General features: G+C 34.5%; 1 protein-coding gene across 1 annotated transcript in view; it reads right to left on the reverse strand.

Annotated features, from left to right (window-relative positions):
* Positions 1-835: 835 nt before the first annotated feature.
* l(1)G0289 (plexin domain containing lethal (1) G0289) overlaps positions 836-25,401 on the reverse strand; it is a 247,431-nt gene continuing 222,865 nt past the window's right edge. The window contains exons 13-14 of the mRNA XM_090412195.1: positions 13,994-14,148; positions 836-3,429 (exon numbers count right to left, since the gene is read on the reverse strand). Of these exons, the coding sequence (XP_090268321.1) occupies positions 3,361-3,429; positions 13,994-14,148 (224 nt within the window). The 3' untranslated portion in view covers positions 836-3,360. The remainder of the gene's footprint in view (positions 3,430-13,993; positions 14,149-25,401) is intronic.

Raw genomic sequence — 25,401 nt, forward strand, 5'->3', positions numbered from 1 at the left:
GGCATAACCTAAACTGACTCATTTGTAATCACAGCCCTGCTTCTCAACTCACCTCTGTCACACTGTGGCAACAGACTCACTATCTTAACACACTCAATCTTGTTTTGCTACTTTCAGTAATTCTTTCATGCCCTCCCTCATAACATACTTGTCTCCTTTAAAATCATTAGTTCCTATCAAAACAATTAGCTTTCTCTTTGCCCTTCTGCATCCTAACAGCCTTGCTAACATCATTAACCTCTAAATCCATTTCTGAACCTGGGAAGCACGATGTCATTATGCAACATTAACAAATGTTGAACAGTTGTCAGCCTAACTGGTTGGGTTGATATTTCCACTTCCCAGTTGTTAGCCTTTCATGGCTAACACTCTGCTGGCATGGATGTGTGCAAAACTCTTTAGGTGACAGATGATTTATTTTCTGGTGGAAGATTACCATCATGCATTCAAGAGGACTAAATGGCCTAGGAAAAAAAAAGTTTCATATTTGATCTCTAAAGTAAGGTTTCCAGATGATCTAATTTCTATTAGATCTAGAAATTTTATAGCCCATTTTTAATGGGCTATAAAATTTTTCTAATCTTTTGCAGATGGGATTGTCAGTATAATAACATAATTAAAAATTTAATTAGAAATGCACACTGACCCAAAAAAATCTGTCAAATGCATACAAAAGAAACTCAGCACAATTTGTTTTTAAAAGTGTTCTAGTTCACAACTTAATCAGCCAGTAAACTCTTTATTGTGTGTTATGATTTAGAATTGCTTTGAAAGTTAGAAATGGGAAAGCTGTTTGTTCTTACTGATGCATCTGCCAAGACTACAGAGAAAACAATGCAAAATAATGATTGGCTTTAATTTTAAATAAGTCACAATTTACACAATTTTGGTCTCCTAATGACTACATTTAATGCCATATTAAACTATTACTTTTCAAAAAAAAGTTTAGATAATTTATAATATAGTACAAAATTACTCTATATTGTATTTATAATTATTTTATATTACATAAAATTTGACTGCACCAAGCCTACTTTCAAGTTATTTAAAAATGATGTAAATAATCTATTCAATGTAATTTCATATTTTAAATGCAAGATTCCCAAGCACAAAAGAAAACATCGTTGAATAAAATAGGCTTCTTCCCCCCCACACTAAAGAAAAATAAAATTATGAAATAAATGCTAACATGTTAGGATGTAAATATGTTGTATCAGATCTATATAACTTAGTGCAGTACTACGTACATTTGAAGGCACAATAATGCCTGTAAATCCACAGAAACAAAAACAAATGGTTTATCACATGATTGTGAATGAGCAACATGCTAAGTGCCATTATCTAAAGAAGTTTCACATGGAGTGTTAACTCAGATGAGCTTTTTACACTTTCTTTTTAAAGACTTCATTCATTGCATGGCTAGAGCAATTTCATTGCATATTATACAAACTTATAAAACAAAAAACCTCTGAACTCTGAAAAAAAATAATCAGAACAACATTCTGAGGAGGAAAATAGATGGGTGCAGTACATGGGCTACATTGCAGCATGATATTTCTTTTTCATTACCAAGTATCTCTAAATATAATTTAAAAAATAATTTTAACAAAATCCAAGTTTTGCTTTCTAACAACTAATTTTCAAGTTTTTATTAAACTCAGACTAGGAATTAAATATCATGAAATAAAAATCATTTACTCTCAAAGTGAATAATCAACTTTTTATAACTGACTTGAATTTTAGATTTTCAAAACTAGTTATCGATTAGCTTAAAATTGTTGAATTATAACTATATACAAATATTAAATAATTTTCGGCTTGGACAACTAACTAATTAAGCAAATTGAATTTTGTCATCTTGCAGTTTTTAAAAAGTCGACATATTTAGTGCGTTATGTTTCAATCAAATGTTATGAACTAAAGGTGATGATGATCTAAATTTATGGTGTACATCATCAGGCAATCTAGTACCTGTTTAATGAAAAAAAAATTAATCTATACTACTAATGTATATACTACTAATGTACAGCTTTGTTTGGTAAATAAATCTGCAATTTTTAAAATATATGAATGTTTTACTTTATTCCCTCCTCAGAAGTAAATAGTTCAAAATGTAATATTTCTGCAATATTCTGTAAAGTTTCTACAGAAAACTAAGCAGATATCTCATTAATTACAATCTAACTGTCCGATTTATAAGACATGTTGACTAGCAGATTTAAGTTATAACAAAATCTAAATACTAACAGAATTATATTAATTCTTGACGTGCAATGATGCTCAACTGTGATAACTTCTTTAAATTATCCATATATATAAAATTCTTTACAAGCTGTGCTTCAATTTAAACTTCTGAACAGTTTTTTTTCTTTGACTGCAATAATATTAATGTGATAATTTTATTTATTTTTTTCTTTCTTTCTTGATAAGTATAAACCAACTTAACATTTATAAATGCCATAAAATTAAAATATTTGTCTGTCATAATAATACATCTAGAGAGCACAGTTTTGGTTTATATATCACTTGGAATGTATAAACTAAAACTTTGTATTACCAATTCTGTACATTTTGTGGAAGAGTTCACATTTTCCTTCCATATAATATAAAATGTTGATTATCTTACAAATTCCTTGCAAAAATAGACAAATTCAAATCAATATCTAAAATAGAACTATTCATTAACAAGGTAAGCCATAGTTAAAACTGTTCATGCTGACAATCACAATAGTTTTCCTGACTCTTGAGGAAAAAAGCTGTACAAAAATTTATACAACATAAACCTCCTTGAAAATTCCCAAGGAAGCTTCACATAACTGCTTTTTTAAAAATATTTACAAAAATGTTATATATATATATATATATATAAGAACAGGGGCAGACAACAAGCCAAGCTTAAGGGCATTTAAAAGTTTGTGAAATTTGTAAGCATTTTACTAGTAATCATAAGGCAATGTATGGTCTTTGTGTGATTATATATCCAAGTGAGCATAAAATTAACTTCTTAGAGTATTCAATAGCTATGAGATCACTGATATATTCACAAATCTTAAGAAATAGTGAAGTGATGTACACATAAAATAGTTTCAAAGACATGCTAAAATTATTTTTTCCTAAAGCTGCCAGAGCATTAAAAAAAAAAAAAAAAAAAAAAAAGCATGTTCAATGCCAAAAAGATACCATTATGTTCAGAATTGTACAGTATAAATAAGTTTATGAAATTAGTAATTCAAAAAAAAATCAAGCATTTTACAGATGATGCCATGGAAGTCCTTATGAAGTTCTGAAGAATGTCTGCCTTCCTGCTGAAGAAAAATAAATGCTACTTTATTGCACATAGCACTGAATTGTAATGGGACTTCATATGTGAATAGATGCAGCACTATAACCAGTTTCTCCCTGTCTGAAGTTCCACTGACTTGGGCGATACTGAAAAGGAAAAATGAAAACAAACTTCTTAATAACAAACATATTCTATGTCATTTTTGAGATATCTGAAAGTGACAAATCTCTGGAAAGCTTTCGGTATCAAGATCACATTAAAAAAAAAAAAAAAAATATATATATATATATATATATATATATAACCATACAAGTTTTATAAGTTCAAATTTACATCATATATTAGTACAAAAAAGTTTTAGCAAAAGACTATAAACAATTAATTCACATATTAGATGTTATGATAACTTCACAACTGATACATACAAATAAGAAACCACAATAAGAATGTTAATTCATTACTGTGTTGGAACACTACTAGTTGTTGTCACATTCTGCAGCATCATGAATGTCATATACTAGGTCTGTGGCAGTTAGATATTTAATGAAAGCAGAACATACTTCATTGTAAGATTAAGCTTTGATTTTTGTTACTGTGTGGGAATCCTAAGCATTTGTGAGGCTTGGAGCAACGTAGCCACCTTGTCTTACATCAAGAATGTTACAAACAAAGTGGCTATATGAGTACAACATCAAGGTAGCTTTTATACCTTTGCATAAAATCGGATTCTTACATCCACCAAGACCTCCAACATCACCCCCTATGAAAAAAACCAGGCATTTATGAGATTCATTGCTCTTATGACATTTGTTATATAGGCCAGACAGGACGATCAGGGGAGATCCACATGTCTGAACATGTAAAAGACATCAAAAAAATAAGGCAGCATAAATCAGGCTTGGCATTCCACACAACTACCACAGGCCATCAAGTAGTAGGCCAACAGACAAAAAAATACCATATATATTAATTTTAATTGTTCTACAAGAAAGTTTAATGAAGCCTCGCAAATACATAGGATTCCCACACAATGAAACAAAAATCAAAGCTTAATCTTAACAAGTATGGTCTGCTTTCATTAAAAATCTTACTGCCACGGACCTAAGATATGACATGAGTGATGCCACAGAATGTGACAGCAACAACTAGCAATGCACCAAAACACATACAGTAATGAATTTAACATTCTTATTCTGGTTCTTATTTGTATATATCAGTTGTGAAGTTATCATAACATCAAATATGTGAATTAATTGTTTATAGTCTTTTGTTATGTGAAACGTTTTTGTACTAGTACTCCTGATCATGTATGTGCGATGACTTACAAAACTTGTAGGGTTATAATTGCTTAATTTTTCTTATTTTTTCCTTATGTGTAATTAAACTATTTACATTATTATGTGGTCTCAATACTGAAAATTTCCTAAAGAACCACTAAGCCAGAGAAACTTATGTTTTCATCTAGTGACAAATCTCATTATGTAGTAACACAACCATATATATCCTAGCTAAACTTTGAGAGTACATATGAAGGTTTTAGGTAATTATTATTCTCTACTTCCTCTCCTGCAAAGCATGGCATAAAAAGTACACAGACATTTCATACTGCTTTTATAATGTTGCTATTGAATTGCTGATTTGGATTTTTTTTTTAATGACCAATATACTATGAGGGTGGTCTGAAAAGTTCTTGGCCTCGACTATAGATGGCAACAATATTGGTAACATTTTTTTTCGTAAGTTGGGACTTTTGTCATAAGCATCCATGTGAAATTGCAAGTCATTCTATCAAGTAGTTTGTTTTATACAGCTGTCTGAAGCAAAAGTGTTGTCTGTATCCCTTGAAATGGATAAAATTGAGTCTCATGCGGTTATAAAATTTTTTGTAAGAGTTCAACGGCAAAAGAAATTCATTCAAAGTTCATAAAAGTTTATGAGCACTCTTCTCTTTCATTTTCAACAATTAAGAAATGGGCTGATAAGTTTAAATGGCCTTAGCAGCCTGAAGACGATATCCACATGAAGGCCTTCCAAAAAGTGTAACACCACCAGAAATCATTGATCAAGTGCATGATATGGTATTGGATGACCGGCAAGTCAAAGTGCGTGAAATTGCTGAGACTATAGGCATTTCAAAAGAATGTGTAGGATATATTTTGCATGAAAAATTGCAAATGAAAAAGCTTTGCGCAAGATAGGTGCCACACTTGCTCACAGAAGATCAAAAATGCACTCGCATGAAAATCTCTGAACAGTGCTTGGAGCATTTTAACAAGAATAAAACTGATTTTGTGCATCGATTTATTACTATAGATAAGAATTGAATTCATCATTGCACACCAGAATCCAAACAGCAGTCAAAACAGTGGACAGAAGCCAGTTATTCAGCACCAAAGAAGACAAGGTCGGTTCCATCAGTAGGAAAGGTATGGCATCAATGTTTTGGGATACTAAAAGCATTTTGTTTATTATCTTGAAAAGGGCAAAACAATAACCAGGGGATATTATTCTGATCTTTTAACCAAACTAGATGAAAAAATTTGTGAGAAAAGACCCAGTTTGCAGAAGAAAAAAACATCTTTAATCAGGACAATGCAACTACCCACAAAGGTATTTTTGGCAATGGGAAAATTAAGGGATCTTCACTATGAATTGTTGGAACATTCACTCAATTCCCCAGATTTGGCTCTCTCTGACTTCTATTTCTATCTCTTCTCAAAATTAAAATTCTTCCTCACTGGTCAGCGTTTTTCTTCGAATCAAGAGGTGATTGCAGATGTAGAGGGGTATTTTGCAGAACTTACTGAGAACCACTACAGGGATGGGATAATGGAGCTGGAACATCGCTGGAATAAATGTATTAGTCTTAAGGGAGATTATGTTGAAAAGTAAAAATAATTTTGAAATAAATTCGTTTTTTCATAGTTAGGTCGAGAACTTTTCAGACTACCCTCGTACTCTCAACAGATGATGAAATTCATCCATCACCTCAAGACATTTACAAACATAGAATATCACATTGTATTTGAGCCCATATTCTGAAAATTGGAGTGATATTCATTAAGGTACATGGAAGAACATAAAATGAATTTCATAATTTTTTTTTTCCCTTTCAGCCTATAGCTTCCCCATGCAGGTTTGGGTTTGTTTCTCCCAAGGTCACCCACTACATCTTGGGAGAGTGTTTATTTATGTAGTTGTATGTATGAAGGTGAAAGAATCACAAACATCCATGCCCTTGGCAGGATTCGAACCTGCAGCCTCCTGGCTAAAGAGGGGATATGCTAAAACCAGGCCGGCATAATTTTGATTACCTTCTTTTAACTCTTAATACACTGCCATCCAAAAGAAGATTACAATTGCAAATTCAGATGAATCAGCTTGTGATGATTTTGAGTAGAAAGCAGGCACAAATTGAAATTTTTGAATCATGCAAAGTGGATCACACATGGTAGCACTTAACTGGGCAAAAAGCTGCAGCAAGCGAACTGAGTTGAAGAAATCTCTTTTTGTAAAAAGAAAGCTGCAAACTTGGATGTCTTATAATATTACACGACATGCAAGTATGACATCTAGATCAGTGCTTCCCAAATTTCTGGATGTCAGAGTCCCCTTTGCAAAAATTAAAATATTTCATGGCCCCCCTCGAAAAAAAAAATCTTAATAGAGAGATATATTATTATAATATTTATTGTATTTATATTCAATACAAAACATACACAGTGAATATTGCAAAAATCAAATGCATATATTAAATTTTTTGCTTCTTACCATTTGGTTCTGAAGACGATGCGGGCTGTTCTGGTAAAATATGAAATACTGTCCTTTTTTTTTTGAGTCTGTTTCTGCTTCTTCTGGTTGTTCGCGGGAATTTTTTATTTTTATTTTTTTATCAGCCACTTATCCATCTCAGGGTTAAATTTTATAACGTAGAATAGATCAAATAATATCACCACTTACCGATACTGGCACACCACAGACTGATAACATGAAATTAGTGAATATTACCTGAATAAGGGAATCCTAGGGCTAGGAAATTTTTCTCTTTTGTGACTTTATTATTATTATTATTATTATTATTATTATTATTATTAAACAAGACCTCATGGAGTCAAAGACTCATCTAGGAGGTCCTTTTATCTCACACACATCTCATCATACCGGGTCTTAAACACATTCAAACTCCTTGCAGACACCACACTCTCAGGCAAGGCATTCCAATCATTCACAACTCTGCACGAAAAAAACCTGCCTCTCACTCCCCTACTCACACCCTCTTTATACAGTTTCCAGGGATGACCTCTGGTTCTCCCCTGATCTCCCACTATTCGCTGTAGAACTTCTCCACCATTGATCCTATAGCAACCCCTTACCAATGTGTATATATATATATTACTTAGTTTTAATACTTTTACGAATTTTAACACATTCGGTTGAATTTTATTGCTGCCTTGGGAAATCGAACTCACACACATCTAATTAATAACAATAGTTTTTAGTTAGATGCTGTGTTTGCCCATGCAACATATGGTTTTGTTTCAGTCTATACAGCATAGTTTCTGTATGAGGGGACATGTGATTCATTAATCAGTGTGTTTTTATCCCAGTTGTCTCTAATTGCACTATTTGTTGAGAAATATATTACACAGACTCCTCATACCTTATTCACTGGCATAATAAAAGTACTTGTTTTTATTGCCTCTGCAGTATAGTGTCTATTAGGGAGGGGTGTTGTTTACCACTGCAAGAGAGTTACTATCTCCTCACACGAACTTGTTTAAGCTTTTTTTCATGTGTGAAGTATATGCGAAAAACTTTTATTGGTAACAGAAAACTAGCTTGGATGACAGTGATAATATAAAACGAGTTTTGATATGTATATAAAGTCAATATCATCAGTCCCTGATTAGGAACGCGTGATGAAACGGACAGGAAGATTTGGAGCTTCCCTGGAGAGCATTCGAAGTAAATACAATTAACCACTGCTTTGAAATGAAACATGAATAAGCAATATTTACTAATATTCATTAAGCGCCGAAATACGCAGGAAGCAAAGTTTGTGAACCAACACCAATGCGTGAATTTTTTCATTAAAATATAAAAAAATAACAAAAAAGAAATAATAAAAGTTAAATAAGTTTCTTTTAAAATAAAGAAAATCAACTTAGTCTTAAAGCATTTTAAATTTGTTTTCATTATTTCACGGCCCCCAAGGTGGCTGCGGCCCACAGTTTGGGAAGCGCTGATCTAGATGATTTCATAGAGGAAGAATTATTGGAAAGCTTGAAGAAGGCTGCAGAATTAATGATATTGCCAGAGAGTTTGGAATCTCATATAGCATTGTATCCAAGCTCTGGGCAGCATTTCAAACCAGTGGAATGTGTTGAAGATGTTTGCTAAGAGGTTGCCCTCACTGTACCATGGAGCATAAGCACAGATTTTTGGCTATAATAGCAAACCGTAACTGATGCACCATGGCAGGTCAGCTTGCAAGTCTGCGGCAAGTAGGTCTATACACCCGAAGGCCTGGTGTCTGTGTCCCTTTTCCACAGCTCATTGCAGAGCATGTTTTCAGTGATGTAGCATCCATAAAAATTGGACAAGACATGAATGGGCTAATGTACTCTTTACAGATGAGAGCCAGGCCAGCTCTCGTTTTTAGTCTTTCTAAAATGACTCTGATTCTAGACAACACTTGATGTGGCATGAAATTGGTACTATTCACCATCCTAAGAATGTTCTTGAAAGGGATAGATATGGCAGTGCTGGGGTCATGATGTCGGGATGCATTATGCTTAATGGACGCAGCGAGCCACAAGTGCTGGAAAAAGGGATGATGACTGGTGAATGATATTATAACAAATTTTCTGAATTTCATATTTGATTGTTCCGTGGTGCTGTAGGCGAAGAAATCATTTTTATGGATGACAATGCTACACCACATCGTACATGAGCAGTGGAGATACTTCTGAAGACCAAGGATATTAATTGAATCAAGTGGCCAGCATGCTCTCGAGGTCTCAACCTCACAGAACACGTTTGGGAAGCAATAGAGAGATATTGTTGTTCAAAATTCCCTCCAGAAAATAAACAAGGCCTTATCTTATCTGAAGGAAGAGTGGGACAGTTTGCCTCAAGAACTCCTGAATCACTTGGTGCTAAGTATGGTACAATGCTGTGAGAGCTACATTGCAGTTTGGGGTGACATATTACATACTGAAATGTCTTTCTGTAAGCACTGCACATTAATTCCGAAGAAATTTTTGCCAAATGTATTGCAATTTGTATGAAATTTATAACACATTTTTTTGTGCAATATAATTTATTAGTATGCTGGCAATAAAGTTATGACTACATTTGGCTATAGTCATGAAATTTTTTTCATATGCAGGTAAAAATGTAGTTGGTCCTTAGCTTTTGAACACAGCACATAAAAAGACCTCATAGGATAGACCATATCAATGGTACATATCAATGCTGCGTGTGGGCAAGAAATAAGTGGCAAGTAGGAATCTGATGTTTCTTGAAAAGCTGAAGAGCTTTGGAACAGACAGAGTGAAAAAAGAAGATATGAAATGAAAGAGAAGTTGATTTGAAGCCAGACAATATACATGTGTGTTGTCTGACAGCTGCTACTGTTCTTACAGTTTCGGAAGGAAGAAGAAGAATGGTCGCAAGTTTTTTTGAGAGAAGTAAATCTGCATGAGTGAAAGAGAGGAATCATCAATTTATTGCATTGCTCTCTTCTGGACAGCATATCACGCATTTTCAGGTAGGATTTTGGTGCACAAACCCCAAATGTGATCAATAATCCATGGTTGATTGGATTTGGGATTTATGCAGTTAGTAGTTGTACAGGTGAGAGGTAGTGAACAGAAAAGGCTGAAAGTAAAGAAATCAAATTATATTTGGAGATCAGAGTTTAAGGCATTGGTTACAGAAGATATTTATGCTTCAAATAATTGTGCACTATACAGTCTGTCTCTGAAATGAAGAGAAATGGAATGTGCTGTCATCAGCAAAACCAAAAATAGGATTTGAGGTAAATGAAAGTGGGTAAAAGCAGACAGCCCTAGTGTACTTTGTGGAAATTGGAAATCTTCTGAGGAGAGTAAACTGGCAATGCCAAAGACAGAAGGCAAACTGTAAGATGGAAGTTTACTGAGCAGACCTCTTTACCAGACAATCGAATGCCCTGAAAATGTGAAAAGTAATCCAAAATGAATTTTGATAATAAGGTGCGACACCTTTTGACTACTTGTATATGGGAAATATATGACTTCTGCACTCAATTTCGACCTCAATAAAAGTCGAAACCAGTGGTAGTGTTACTTCCCATAATGCATAGCAATATACACATCCAAATGGGAGTGTGCTTTGCATTATGGAATAATACAGCAATTGATGTGAAGTCATTAACCTCAATATCCAAGCAGCCAGTCATGAAGATACTTCACGTGCAAACGTTGTTTGCTTATAATCTAACAGATAAACTTGTGTTTTGGTGGTTATTCATGACTTATTTGGTGTTGTTAATACTTTAACAGTATTAACAACACCAAACAAACTATTTTTTAAAAAGGTGTTTTATTAACTTGTTTATATTTCACTGAATTTCAAATTAGCATCATCAGAGCACAACACAGCATGTATACATCACAGTAAGTGAAACAATACTATTGTTCCATACAAGAGATCTAAAGTCTTATTTTGGTGCCCTCTAATGTTGTAAAAAAAAAAATTTGCAGTTATGTGGGAGTTGCTCTTAAGATACCAGTCTCCCAAATTTTTGGCAAATTAATGCAACCATATTTGTTCAGGTTCAGAGAATTCTTCATGGCTATGAAAAATTCTCCAAACCTGCACAAGCATGACAGCTGGTGCATGTAATATACAGTCTCCCTTAATAATATCATAGTTTTCTCCCATTTAATCTGTTGAAGGGATGTCCATTGCATGGTCTGCTTCCAGACTTGTCTCAATGATGATAGCATATATATTTCTTACATTCTTCAAGGGTGACATTAAGTTCTCATACCTATCCATAGTTGGCAATGTGTAGACACAAACACATTACACACTCCTAGATACACACATTCCATATGGAATATGGAATTTGTCTTAAGAGTATTGTGAAGGGATTTTAATTTACTTTTAAACCACAGTGTTGTGCAAAGATTATATTTAGTTAGTACTCTGGCTATTATTTCAAATATATCCAAGATGTACAGAATGGAAATATTTTGCTATGATCTTCTATGTCATGGGATGTAGAGATATAGAGTATTTCTTATTTCTTCTAAAGCAGGGTTTCTGGATTATGTAAAAAATAAATCAGAAAAACAAAGAGAAATCTTGCCCCTGCCCACAGTACAAATGTACTATAAGCTCTGCAAATAACCTTTTTGTGGGAGCAAGATAAAAAAATAATACACCTCTTCAATTTATTCCATTCAATTAGCATTTGTCCAGCACCCCCCCCCCCCCCAAAGGTGATACGTCAAGTCAACCAATGAATTACTGTCAGTTTGGTTTCTCCATCACTTTTATCAATGACCAGCATTACAGATTCCATCATTATGATATACAGGTGATGTAGCTTTCACCCCCCCCCCCCCACCTCTTCAAAGCCATGGAAAAATTTGGAGAAATTCACAAGGTTGACCTCAATCTTTCAAAGGCATTTGATATTGGGTTTGGCACAGGGCCTACCTGGCAAACTGTGATCCTATGGTCTGTCTTCCATACTATGCAACTGGATTGCGAACTTTCTTACTGGTTGCTCACTATGTGTCATGGTGGACATTTTCCTCTCCTCAGATTTCATGACAATGCAGGAGTATCCCAGGCTTCCATTCTTACATCTACTCTCTTCTTCTTGTATATGAATGACCTGCTTTCACAGACTTCCAACCTCATCGATAGCTTTGCCATTGATAGTACACTCCATTCCTCCTTTTCATTTGACAAACATTATAGTGCTCAAGTATTAGCATCCTCAAGATCCACATGACCAATGGTCTGAACTCCAAGTTATATCCCAATGGACAAAGATGCGCTTTTAGACTTCAATGACACCAAAACTCAGCCCGGTTCAATCTCTCGTAAGAAAGAACCCCCCCCCCCACCTTCAACAACAATCAGATTTCCCTTCTTGGACTGACCTACACTTCCCATTTTTCCTGGCACAAACATTTCAACTATAGCCTCTGCAGCAGCCAAAAAATTTTGTATACTTTTTTGCACAAGACACTACTTCACACCTGTTAACTCCATACAAATCCTAAATCTGCCCAACCATGGAATATTGCTCCCATATTTAGAGTGGCACCCAAAAATCTCTAAGATTGCTCGATTCTATCCAGAAGAGGGCAATCTGGCTATTTCACACACGTTCAGTTTCTGCCTTATGCCTCTTCTACAGAATACTTTCATGGACAGTGCTTTGCTGAACTGGCCATTACCATTCCTCCACTTTCCTCCAAAATCATCAGAACAAGAGCCACTGCTAACCAACACCCTTTTAAAGTCCATCTTCAAACTCACTCACTTCTGACTTCACTGCCTCCTCTTTCATTCCATCTACTTCTCTTCTTTGGAACAGCCTCTCCCAAAGAATACAACCTTCAGCTATTCAAACAAATTGTGAACAGATTTCTCCTTTCTTCTTATCCTTCTGCCCACATGCACAACACTAATCTGCTATAGGTCTTGTGACCTATCATGTGTGGGTCTCTCACACACACACACACACACACGAGTGGGAGGGTCTGGAAAGTTCTGATAAACACTGAGAGCAAAAATAATATTAAAGTAACCACTAGAAAGAACACATCTTAAACCCTTTAACCCCCATGTTTCATCAAATAGTAATAATTTGTTCTTTTCTTTTAGGATATATAAGAAGACAAAATTAATTTTTGTTCTAGGTGTTTATCAGAACCACCCAGATTCCCTCCATGTGTGTTGTACACACACACACACACACAAAATCTTCCTCTTCTGAGCATTTTTCCTGTCATTCGTACAAATGAAACCAGCGGTGTTCATTCTTGGACATCAATCATGTTAAGCTCTTTTCTGATATCTTCATCTTTAATATGATTAATTTTTAATATCCCTACAAGAAACACACGGTTCTACCCACCCCAACACTGTTCTGAAATTCAGTGTGATGAGGTGAAAGAGAAGCATCTACTCTTGCAGATTCTTTCCTTTCTCACACATTCTTTTTCATCCTGCAGACTTATGACAACCCTTTCCATCTTTCCAATACAAATTAGTCCAATAAAAAAAAAAATAAAAAAAATAAAAAAAAGTCTGCTATAAATTTCCTTCAGAATAGCATTAATGACATGGAGTTTTGGATAGAACATTTCAGCTGTTTGTTACAGTGATCAGTTCACTATAACTACATTTGGTATAATGAGAGATGATATATATATATATATATATATAAAAGCATGCATTCAAATCAATATTTATCTATTGTAATTTATTCATTGACTTTATAGTACACAGACTTACCTACTGGTAGAGTTCCAAACAAAAATACAGAACAAATCGTAATCACAGCAAAACACTACTGCATAAAAATATAATCTAAGAAAATTAGAAATTTAATTTAAGATAAGAAAATATTTTTGGGTTATGGAAATTCTGCAATTAAACATACACACTGTAGCTATTCATAATTTTGTATGACTTTACCTTGATCAAAAACTGGCCAGATGGTGTCTGAGGATACTTATAAGCATAAGCTATCCATAATGCAATACCAATCATAATTGTCACAATTAACAAAATTGCTGCTATAGCACCAGGTCCAACAGATGATGCAGATATCTGTTCAGCCTGAACATCAACTTTGGAAAAATAAATAAATAAATAAATCAAAAAGAAGTTTATTTTAGATTTATATTGTTATAAATCTCAATTATCCTCTATAGTGAGGTCAGTTACCTATATTTATTTCCCTTAAATTTCTTTAAGCAGCAAATAAAATAAATAAGCAGAAAATAAAATGTTATATTCAGGCAATAACAATCATGGAAAAGAGGGAGTAGTTACAGTATTCAACACTAAATATGAGGATAATCTTCTTGAATGGCAGGCAATATCAAGCAGTGATGTTGGCAAATATCAGAATGGGGAACTGGACAATGAGACTAATGGCTTCACAAAAGGTTCTACCAAGGAAGAAATGGAGGAATATTTTTGAGGCATTAGAGAAGGCAATTGGCACAATGAAAAAGGAAAAGCTCGTCCTTGTTGGAGATCTAAACAGCAGAAAAGGAAATGACTAGACATAGAAATGTTTGGGGAAAATTTGGAGAAAAGAGCAAAGCTAATAAATAATGGTAAATGCCTGCTGGATTTCTGTTCAGGACATCGATTAGTTACTATTAATGCCATGTTCCAATATAAAAATGTACACAAATTCACATGGAGAGAAGATGAAAGAAATAAGTCTCACTGATTATGTTACAATTGATAGCAATGTTTACCTGCTGGTTCAGGACACAAGAGTATACAGAGGATTTGAATTAGGAAATGATCACTACCTGATTCATTATACAAATTATGGAAACAACTACCATGTTAAATTATGCTAAAGTTACATTAATCTGGTCAAAAATTAAAACTACTGGTTTGACCTCTGGTGAAAAAAAGGAAATAAACCATACCACATCAACACTAGTCATGTTATTATTATTATCCATTTGGTTAAAAAAAATAAATAAATTAGATTTAATGGTGGATTTGTTACAGTGAGTTGGACTCGATGGAACAATGATCAATTTAGAGAACCCGTGATATGTTGCAAATAGTTCCCAAGTAGGGATAAGTGTAATATAACATGTAAAGATAAGCTAGTTTAAAATGGGAACACAAATATGTGCTAGGCAAATTCATTATCAGATAAACACTGCACATCTGCAGCAGCCTTAAACTGGCATTAGCAAGGATATGAACTCTATACCGCACATAGTAGTTTGTATGGTTTGAATGTCTTTAAGTTCATGCTCTGTATATGATTGCTGGCATAGAGAGATCTTGAATGTTACACATGTTAATTTTCCAGATGTCGTGAAGGGTAATTGCTCCTTTAACAATCTGTTGAGTAATTCTTTTCTAAGTAGGGCATGGAGGATGCTTCCCAATTTATCTACTCCATAATATAAAATGATAAGCCTTTTTTGTAACGTTTTGAAACTCAAGTCATCAGAATTCAAGGAGAACTGGCCCACCAGCCCGCAACTCGGTTGGGGGACCCTTTTGATTTTTCAAAATTCGAGTCATCAGAATTCAAGGAGAACTGGCCTACCAGTTCGGAAAACATTATCAGAATGTCATGTCAAAATGGATTTAGAAAAGGAAGCTCAACAATAAATGCAAAAGGGGTGTGGAATAAACTGTGTGCCCTCAATTCTGTGATTTTCTGAACATTGCTGAAGCCAGAAAAGCTGTGGCGGATAGTGGAAATGCACTGCAATCGGACATCAATGAAAATGATGTCATTGACTTACTAGAGTCCCACTCACAAGAATTAATCAATGAAGACCTTATGGAGAGAGAGAGAGAGAAGCAGTTGAAAGAAACAAGAACATGAAGAATCAGAAGATCCAGAACTAAGAAAGTTTACCACAAAATATTTAGCTGAAGCCTTTTGTCTCACTGAAGTAGGATGTGCTAAGCTTGAGGAGAATTTTTTTTTTTTTTTGAGTTTGTTTTTATGTTCTGTTTGCTTGAATTATAAGAAAGAGCACAATAGTTTCTGTAACGCATTACAGTATATGGGTATTATTATTACCACCATATATGTGTGCTGTTCATCAGGGATCTGAGTTAAGTACAAATCCGTCCTAAAGATGTTCTCAGGAACATATCTCATCCATAACCAGGGACTGCATGTACTCCACTGTAGGCAATATTAAATACATACAAAAATAATGAAATAAAAATAAATGGAAATATGTCTGAAAAACAATCTATAAATCAAGGAGTTAAACCAAGGATAGGTTCTAAGGGGTGGTGACTGCATAATATTATGAAGTCCTTGATTTCATCATAAATAACATATAACCACTCCCACACAAATACCACCCTCACCTTTTCGTGGTAGAACCTGTTATCACAAACAAAGCTCTAGTGACCAGGTATTGGTGGTATAACCGAAACATTTACACGAGAGTAAATGCTTGTGTATAAAATGCATGTCTGAATACTAAAGCTTGGAAAATTAGGACACGAATTGGCCAATGGAATGTTAAAACACTCCCAAACAGGAAAACTTGCACAACTAAGAAAGGAAATGGAAAAATATAAAATTGAATTATTGGGAGTTAGCAAAGATGGAATGGTACTGGTAGAATAAATTTTTCCAGTGGCAATGTGTTTCTTTATTCAGGGATGCTTAATATAACTGATATATATCAATATGGAGTTGGAATCCTCATGAGCAAAAGATTTAGTCAAGCAATGATTGGGTGGGAACTAATTTCAGAATGAATAATAATAGTAAATCTTAAAACTAAATTTGGAAGACAAAGAGTTATTCAGTGCTATACCCCAAATGAGAATGCATTCTTTGAAGTTTACAGTCTGCTTGATAAGACCTTGATGATGACACATGGTAACGAGAGTATACTTCTTTGCGACTTCAATGCTAAAGTTGGCACAAATAATGAGGGGCTGGAGAATGAAATGGGAAAGCATGGTTTGGGAGAGAGAAATGTAAATGGTGGACTGTTGCTGAAACTGTGTCACAAATATAACTTAGTGATAGGTGGCACAATCCTCCAGCATAAGAAAATACATAAAGTAACCTGGGTGTCACCAGATGGCAAAACACAGAATCAAATAGATCATGTTGCCAAAGGTGCAGGAAAATGTTATTAGATGCCTGAAATAAAAGAAGAGCTAATATTGGCTCAGATAATCACCTAATAATAGGATCTATGCAGTTATATATTCAAAAAAATCATCAGGGGAAAACATTTAATAGACAGAAATTTGATATTGCTAAATTACAAAATGCTAAAGTCTGACATGAGTTTAAAATAAAGTTAAGGGAAAATATGGTTATTAATTTTGAAGGAGAAGAGGATATAAGGAATGATGACATAGAGGCTAAATGGAAAATAGGTAAAAAAAAAGTCCTTAATGATACTGCAGAACACGTTTTAGGATTATGGTAAAAGAAAAAAAGAAGAATGGTTATCGATGGAAACTTGGAGACTAGTGGATGAAAGGAAAAAAATAAAGATGAAATTATGTGTAAGAAATACTCCTCAAAACGAAAATGAACTTAAAGACAAATATAAAATTTTAAATAAAAAAAAAAGTTAAGAGAAGTGCTAGAAAAGATAAACGGCAATGAATGGAAGAACTGGCATCGAGGGCACAACAAGCTGCAAACAAGTATAACAGTAGAGTATTATAATAAGACTTTATAGAGAAGCCATGAAAAGAATGCCAGTGAAGGATCTCAATGGAAAAATTCTAGCATTAACAGAAGAACAATTGGAAAGGTGGAGATGTTTTATTCAAATCTTGAACAATAGCAGTGACAGAATACAAACAGAGATAAAAGAAAGGAGTAGATAAATTAAAAATTGATACCAGTCCGCCATCTAAATTGTAGATGAAAAAAAAAAAAAGTTTTTAAAGAAATGAAAAATGGGAAAGTGGCAGGACATGATGGTATCATGGCAGAGTAAAATCTGACACAACAACAATCACAGGTATGCTCTACCCACTATTCCAAGATAGCGGGGAAAAAGAGACATTCCCTAAGGAATGGAACACAAGAATAATAGTAAAAATATCAAAGAAAGGAGATTTCAGAAACTAATAATTGGAGGGACATAAACCTAATATGTATCATTAGCAAAATTATTCTTTCAAGAATTTTTAATATTTTAGATGAGGGTATGAGAAGAGAGCAGTCTGGTTTTAGGACAAATTGATCATATGCAGACCACATTAACACCTTAAGAATAATAATTGAACAGTTGGGTGAATTTAACTTCCCTTTTATATTTGTTGTTTGTGGATTATGAAAAAGCTTTTGATTCCATTGCTAGAGATCGTGTGTGGAATGCACTTCAAAACAAAGGAATGCTACAGAAGATAATAAACCTAATATGGGAAGGATATAACAAATTCCAATGCCAGGTGCTGCATGATGTATATCTGACAACTCTTTCAAACTCTATCTGGAGGGACAAGGATGTCTTCTATCTCCCTTATTACTTACACTGGTGCTAGATCAAGTTCCTGAACAGACAGCAATAAAATGTCAAAGGAATATCATGGAAAATAAACAAAATTTTGGGCCATCTACACTTTGCAGATATCCAAAGCAAACCAACCATGTTATAAGAAGAATCAATGAAAGTTGGTTTGAGAATAAATATGAACAACAACAAGGCACCAATTACAATTGAAAATGGAAAAATCTAAACTGTTTCACATTTTACATATCTCGGCAGTGATATGTTTTATCTGCAGATGGAGGAGCAACTAGAGATGTTGATATAAGGATTCAAAAAGCGAGAAGTGCATATGGTAAACTTAGTAGAGTATGGAAAGTGAAAAATATTCACACAGATACAAAATTAAAAATATTTAATGCATGTATTATTATGTGACACCTCTAAGGAGTCCAAAGACTCATCGAGGGAGAGTGTGCCAACAGCAGCGAATGATTGAACCTTTCCAACTACTAACCATGTTCAAACTTGCTTAACTTTTTGCATGAGCCATTAGTAGCAGAGGCTCTACCAATTGACATTAATCAATTCTTTTATATAGATGTGAAATGTGGCTGGTTTCAAAGGAAATGCAATGAAAACTACAAACATTCATAAACCAATGTCTGTGGAGCATGCTTTGAATTTGGTGGTCACAAATTTTTACTAACGAAGACCTCTGGAAAAGGACAAATCAGCAAAAAGTCCTTGAAACCAGAAAATGAAAATTTATTTAGACTGGACATACACTTAGGAAAGAACATGAAGAAATCTGTCACAGAGCCCTGGAATGGAATCCACAAGGAAAGAGAAAGCATGGCCGTCCTAAAAAATACATGGAGGAGATCAACTTTAATAGAATGTGAAAGGACAAGTTTTGCTAAACTAAGACCAATAACAAGGATAAGGAAACAATGGAAAACATTTACAGATTCCCAATGGAATCTGGGAAAGAAGACCAAGAATGTCCTCTGTCTCCAAAGTTTTTTGATACTTATATTAATGAAACACTAATGCAATGGAATACTTTAAATAACCCAGGTATAGAAATTTCAAGAATAATAAAACAAATACTTCATTATTTGCAGATCAGGTAATATCAGATAAGGAAGACAATTTACAAAGAGCAACATATAATTTAAGCATTATAGTAGAACGCTTTGGCATATCTACAGATAAAACTAAAATAATGGTGCTTTGTGGACGAACTCCAATTAGAAGTAAAATAGTTATTAATAATAAAATAGAACAGATAAATACTTTTAATTATCCTGCATGTGAAATATCATAGGAAGGAGAAGAAAACAAAATTCAAAATTTTTACAGGTCACAGACCTGATAAATAAAATGCTCTCAATCCGAATCTTCTTTGGTGCATTAATCCGACGATTGGTAATTATAGCAGCACATCATAACATCCTATCTTGTGACCTCCTTTTTATCTATTCATAACTCTTAGCACCAGTTAGCATCATTATGTTATTTATATATGAAATTTTTGGTCTGCCTCGTGGCCTCTTTCCTTCTACAGTTGTGTTTTGCTAATCTTTCCTCTCCCATTCTGACCATACCACCTGAGAGAGCTCTGCTAACACATTTCTGGAAGCTAACAATATCAAGTTCTTTCTTAATATCCTCTTTTTTAATACAATATTGCCATCTGTTCACTCCTCTAATCTTTCTCGGGACTCTTATATCTGTGGTTTCTAGTCTTTTGTCAAGTGTCTTATTTCTAACCCAGCTGTCAGATCCATAAGTTAAAATTGGCTTGAATACTGTATTGTATAGAGATAGTTTAGTGTTTTGACTAATCTGTTACTCTATATATAAATTTATTCAGTTGACTTCCTACCATATCAGCTTTGCTAATTCTGCTCTCAATTTCTAAATTTAATTGGCCATCTTCTCTAAAATTCATGCCTATGTAGCTGAAATGTTTTACTTGTTCTATAAGTTCTCCATTCACAATGCAGTTGATATTTTCAATGCTTCTGCCTATTTTCATTGTCTTGTTATTGCTGACCTTCATACCAAATCTATTACAACAGTTATTCAATTTAGTCAGGGAATCTTGCAGACTTGTACAGGATTTATTTAGAAGAATAACATCATCCACATTAGTAAAGAGCTGAGATTAACATCTCCAATTTTGATATCAGGTTTGGTTGAATATCATCTTGATATAATGCCCCATTGACACCATACAACTGTAGCGTTTTGAATAGCTTTTCTCTTGGCACCTTGTCATATGTCTTTCCCTGATCTACAAAACTTAAATACAGATCTTTCTTATATTCCCAAGATTTTTCAACTATTTGTCGTAAAGTGAAAATCTGATCCTGATACAGCCTCTATTTGGCTTGAATCCAGCTTGTTCTTCACCAAGTTCCTTTCCACAATCCTTCTCAACCGTTTCTCAAGTATACTTGCATAAATTTTACCAGAAGCACTCGGTAAGGAAACACCTCTAATTCTCACATAGTTTTATTGTGCTTTTTATATATGGGTACTATGAGAGCTCTACTCCAATCATCTGGAATTCATCTCTCTGTCCAGGACTTCTGAACTATGCAGTGCAGCCACTGTAAGACTTTTATATGGCCATACTTGAGCACTTCTGGTTGAATAATCATCTACTCCAGCTGCCTTTCCACATTTCAGGCTTCTGATGGCTTTTTTACTTCAAATATGGATATGTATTACTATAAAACATCATTATCACCAATAAAATTGTCAATGAGACTTTTCTTATTCCTTGCTCCTTCTCTTCATGTGGATTTGTGCACATTTTTAAGTTGGAACATTGTGTTAGTAATAACCAGTCCATGTCTTGAGCAGAAATATAACAGGTATTTGCCATTATTATTAGCTTTGCTCTTTTCTCCAAATTTTCCCAAAATATTTTTGTATGTCTGACAATCATTTCTTACTCTGCTATTTAGATCCTCAACAAGGACCAACTGTTCCTTTTTCATTGTGTCAGCTGCTTTCCCTAAAGCTCAAAAAATTCCTCCACTTCTACCTTCTACCTTCTGCAGGACCAAGTCTCTAATAATTAGGCACAAATAAGTCTCATTGTCCAGTTACCCATTCTGATATTTGCCTACATCACTCTACTTGAGACTGCCTGCCATTCAAGAAGATTAGCCTCATATTTAGTGCTGAATACTATGGCTACTCCTCCTTTTCCTTGATTGTCATTGCCTGTATGTAACATTTTGTATTTATTGCTCAGAAAGATCTCGCCAGATTTTTTTTTGTTTGTTTGTTTCAGTCACCCCTATTATGTCAATCTGGTATTTATCTAATGACTTCAAAATCACTGCCATGTGGAAAATTTAACTAGTATGGCAGTCATAGGTCTCAACTATAACTCTTGGTGATCTTCCACACCAGTACATGCCAAAACAATGAACAACAAAGTAGACAATAACTATGGTAATTAACTTTAATGAAATCAAAGTACAGATATTTCATACTGAAAACCTGTCTATAGATTGTTTTTTGGCTGAAATATCCTGAATGTATAATAAATTCAAAAATCTTTGCAATATCAGAAGGGTAATTATCATATAGCAAATTAACAGTGTCAGGTAACGGAATGATGGTAAAGAGGGAAACAATGTCAATGCTAGCTAACAAATCTGACTCTTGTATTTGAATATCCTTGATTTTCTCAAGAAAATGTGTGGAATTCTTAATGAATGATCTGGATTGTCTGATGTTTTGGAAGAACTCATTGTTTATATGGTCTCCCAAAAATTCATAAAGAAGGTTATCCAGTAAGACCCATCATGAATTGTATCGACTCTCCCACCTATAGAATTGCTAAATTTCTTTCACATTGATGAATGATCTGGATTGTCCGATATGGGCAGTCTTCTTTTTCCACTTCACCTTCTACTACTACTGTTTTGAGAAGTCCTCTTCCATCCTTTCAATGTGACCAAAGTATTTCAGCTTTCTTCTGTCAATATCTTTAAGGTGCCTTAAAGTTCTGCTAATTTTTTCTAGCACACATCCAGTTACTGTCTTTCAGTATATGATGCCCTCAACAGCCTTCTGTCTTGTCTATTCTTCATAAAAATACTGCACCCTTTACACTTGATACCAGTTAGCATGTCTGCCTCACATAGTCAGATCTCACTAATGCCTACAATCTGAGATCCCAACATAATAACAATGCTTTTCTGCTTTGTCTCTACCCTATTGTTTCTTATACTCTTTACAACGTTTCTCATCATTTGTTTTAAAGTGAAAATCCGATTCTGACACATCTTACTCTTCTCCAAGGTTTCACACTTCCAAAGATTTTAGAAAGCTTTGAGATGTGGATTTGGAGAAGGATAGAAAAAAAACAGACAGATATGCTTGCATAAATTCAGGCTTAGTTGGGAGTATGTGGTTAGTGGCCACAGGATCCCGAGCTGAGCCTGACATTGCTTCCACTTACTTGTGTTAGGTTCCTTCTATATTCTTTCCTATATGGCCTCACATGGCTGACTCTTCCTTACTTCAACCCTGAGGATATTAGAGTACTCGAGGCCCAAGGGTGTCTCTCCTTTTCCCAACTTCTACTCTAGAGGGCAGCAGCTCTACTACTACTACTTGCTGGAGCACTGCAGTGAAGGTGGCAACGGGAAACCACTCCACTAATATCCCTAGAAAATTTTAGTAACAATGAATAGAACTTATAAGGGGGAAGCTACCAGCTTGTAGCTTCCAAGGTGGTGTCTCTTGGCACAGAGAGGAAAAGAAGGTGCACATTGGAATGGATACAATATCGGAAAATAAGGATGCTTAAAGGGCTGATGTTCCTCCTGATCAAACCTCTAAAAGTGATTTAAAACAAGCTATAAACAAACTGAAAATGAAAGATTATCAGAGAATCAAAATTGCAACATGGAATGTGAGAACAATGAACAGATGTGGAAAATTAGAATTTCTCAAACAAGAAATGAACAAAGGAAAAATTGATATCAAAGAGTTCTGTGAAGTCAGATGGGAAGGAATAGGCGATTTTTATAGTGAACGAAGTAAGAGTAATTTACTCAGGTGGAGATAAAAAGGAGTTGCCCTTGTTTTTAATAAAAGAACAGCAAAGAGCATCATTAGCATAACATGTCTGAATGACAGGATTATGGTGGTAAAATTGAAGGCTGAACCGGTGGACATAACAATAATGCAGGTATATATGCCAGCAAGTGACCATTCAAATGAGGAAATAGAGGAAATGTATGAACAATTACAAGAACTAATTAAGGAAGAAAAAAGAGAAGACCATAAGTGTGGAGTGCAGTAGGAAGATACAGACTAGGTAACAGAAATGAGAGAGGGGAAAGGTTAGTGGAATTCTGTAAAAAAAATAAGCCTAATAATTATGAATACATGGTTTAAAAAATCTAAGAGAAGATTATACACATGGAAAAAACCAGGAGATATGGAAAGGTATCAAATTGATTACATTATAGTAAATCAAAGATACAAGAATAGTGTAAAAATTGCATGCAAGTATCCTGGAGCTGATATTTACTCTGACCACAACCTACTATTCATAGAAATAAATGTGAAACTAAAGAAAATAAAAGAAGCTATGAAAAGGAAAAAAAACAGAACTTAGAGAAATTAAAAAATACCAAGGAATTTGGAAATAGATTGGAGATTAGAGGAAACAAGTTTTTGTCAAAACTAAAGATCCAGAAAATAAAGAAGATTGCAGAAGAAGAAATTGGATATGTAAGAGCTAAAAGAATAATAATAAAAAAAAACCTTGGATAACTAATGAGATGATTTCTCTAATGGATGAAAGAAGAAAATGGATAAATAAAGATACCCCAGAAGAGAAAATACAATATAGAACCCTGAATGACAAATTGAGAAGAGAAGCAGAAAGAAGTAGAGAAGATTGGCTTAAAAAACAATGTGAGGAAATGGAAAATTATGGGAGAGTGGGAAGGTATGATCTTTTGTATGAAAAAGCAAGAAGCGTGAATCACAAGAGAAATGGAATTCGAGCTAGAGGCATAGAAAATAAGAATGGAGAAATCATAACTGAAGAAGATAAAATCCTAATAAGATGGAAGGAATACATTGAAGATCTATATGACAAAGAAAATAGACCATATTACTATTATTACGGGCAACTCCAGGGAGTCATTAGACTCATCGAGGGAGGCCCCAAATCATATTCATCACAACTATCTGACATTCATACAGTATCTATCATACCTCGCCTTAAACTCATTCACTGTCACAGCATCCACTACAGACTCAGGGAGCGCATTCCACTCATTCACTACTCTAAAAGTAAAGAACCCAGCTCTAACACCTTTACTAACCACACTTTTGCCCAGTTTCCATGGATGTCCCCTAGTCCTCCCACAACCAGCCCTGTTCTCAAAAATATCTTCTGAATTAATTTTATAGAAACCCTTCAGTAATTTGAATGTCTCAATCATATCTCCCCTCCTCCGCCTATCAACCAATTTTTGCAACCCACAAATCCTCAACCTGTTCTCATACGGTTCATTCCACAGACCTGCTATCATCTTGGTCACTCGCCTCTGGATCCTCTCCACATCCTCCCCATCAAGAAGAAACCTAGGTGACCAAATCTGAGCACAGTAGTCTAGATGGGGTCTTATCAAGGCTCGATAGAGAGGAACAATAACCTGCTTGTCAACGTATTCTTCAGCAACCAAGTGATTTGATGAGCTGTTTTGGTCACTTTTGCAATGTGTCCCCTAAATTTCAATTCCCTATCCACCAACACTCCTAAATCTCGTGCCTCATCAATTTCCTGGAGCAGGGTTCCACCAATGCAGTAAACTGCCTCCAATCTTTTCACCCCAAAATGCATAA

Source organism: Typopeltis vanoorti, chromosome 22 (assembly GCF_054136105.1).
Source record: "Typopeltis vanoorti isolate ZY-2024b chromosome 22, IOZ_Tvanoo_1.0, whole genome shotgun sequence".
NCBI lineage: Eukaryota > Metazoa > Arthropoda > Arachnida > Uropygi > Thelyphonidae > Typopeltis > Typopeltis vanoorti.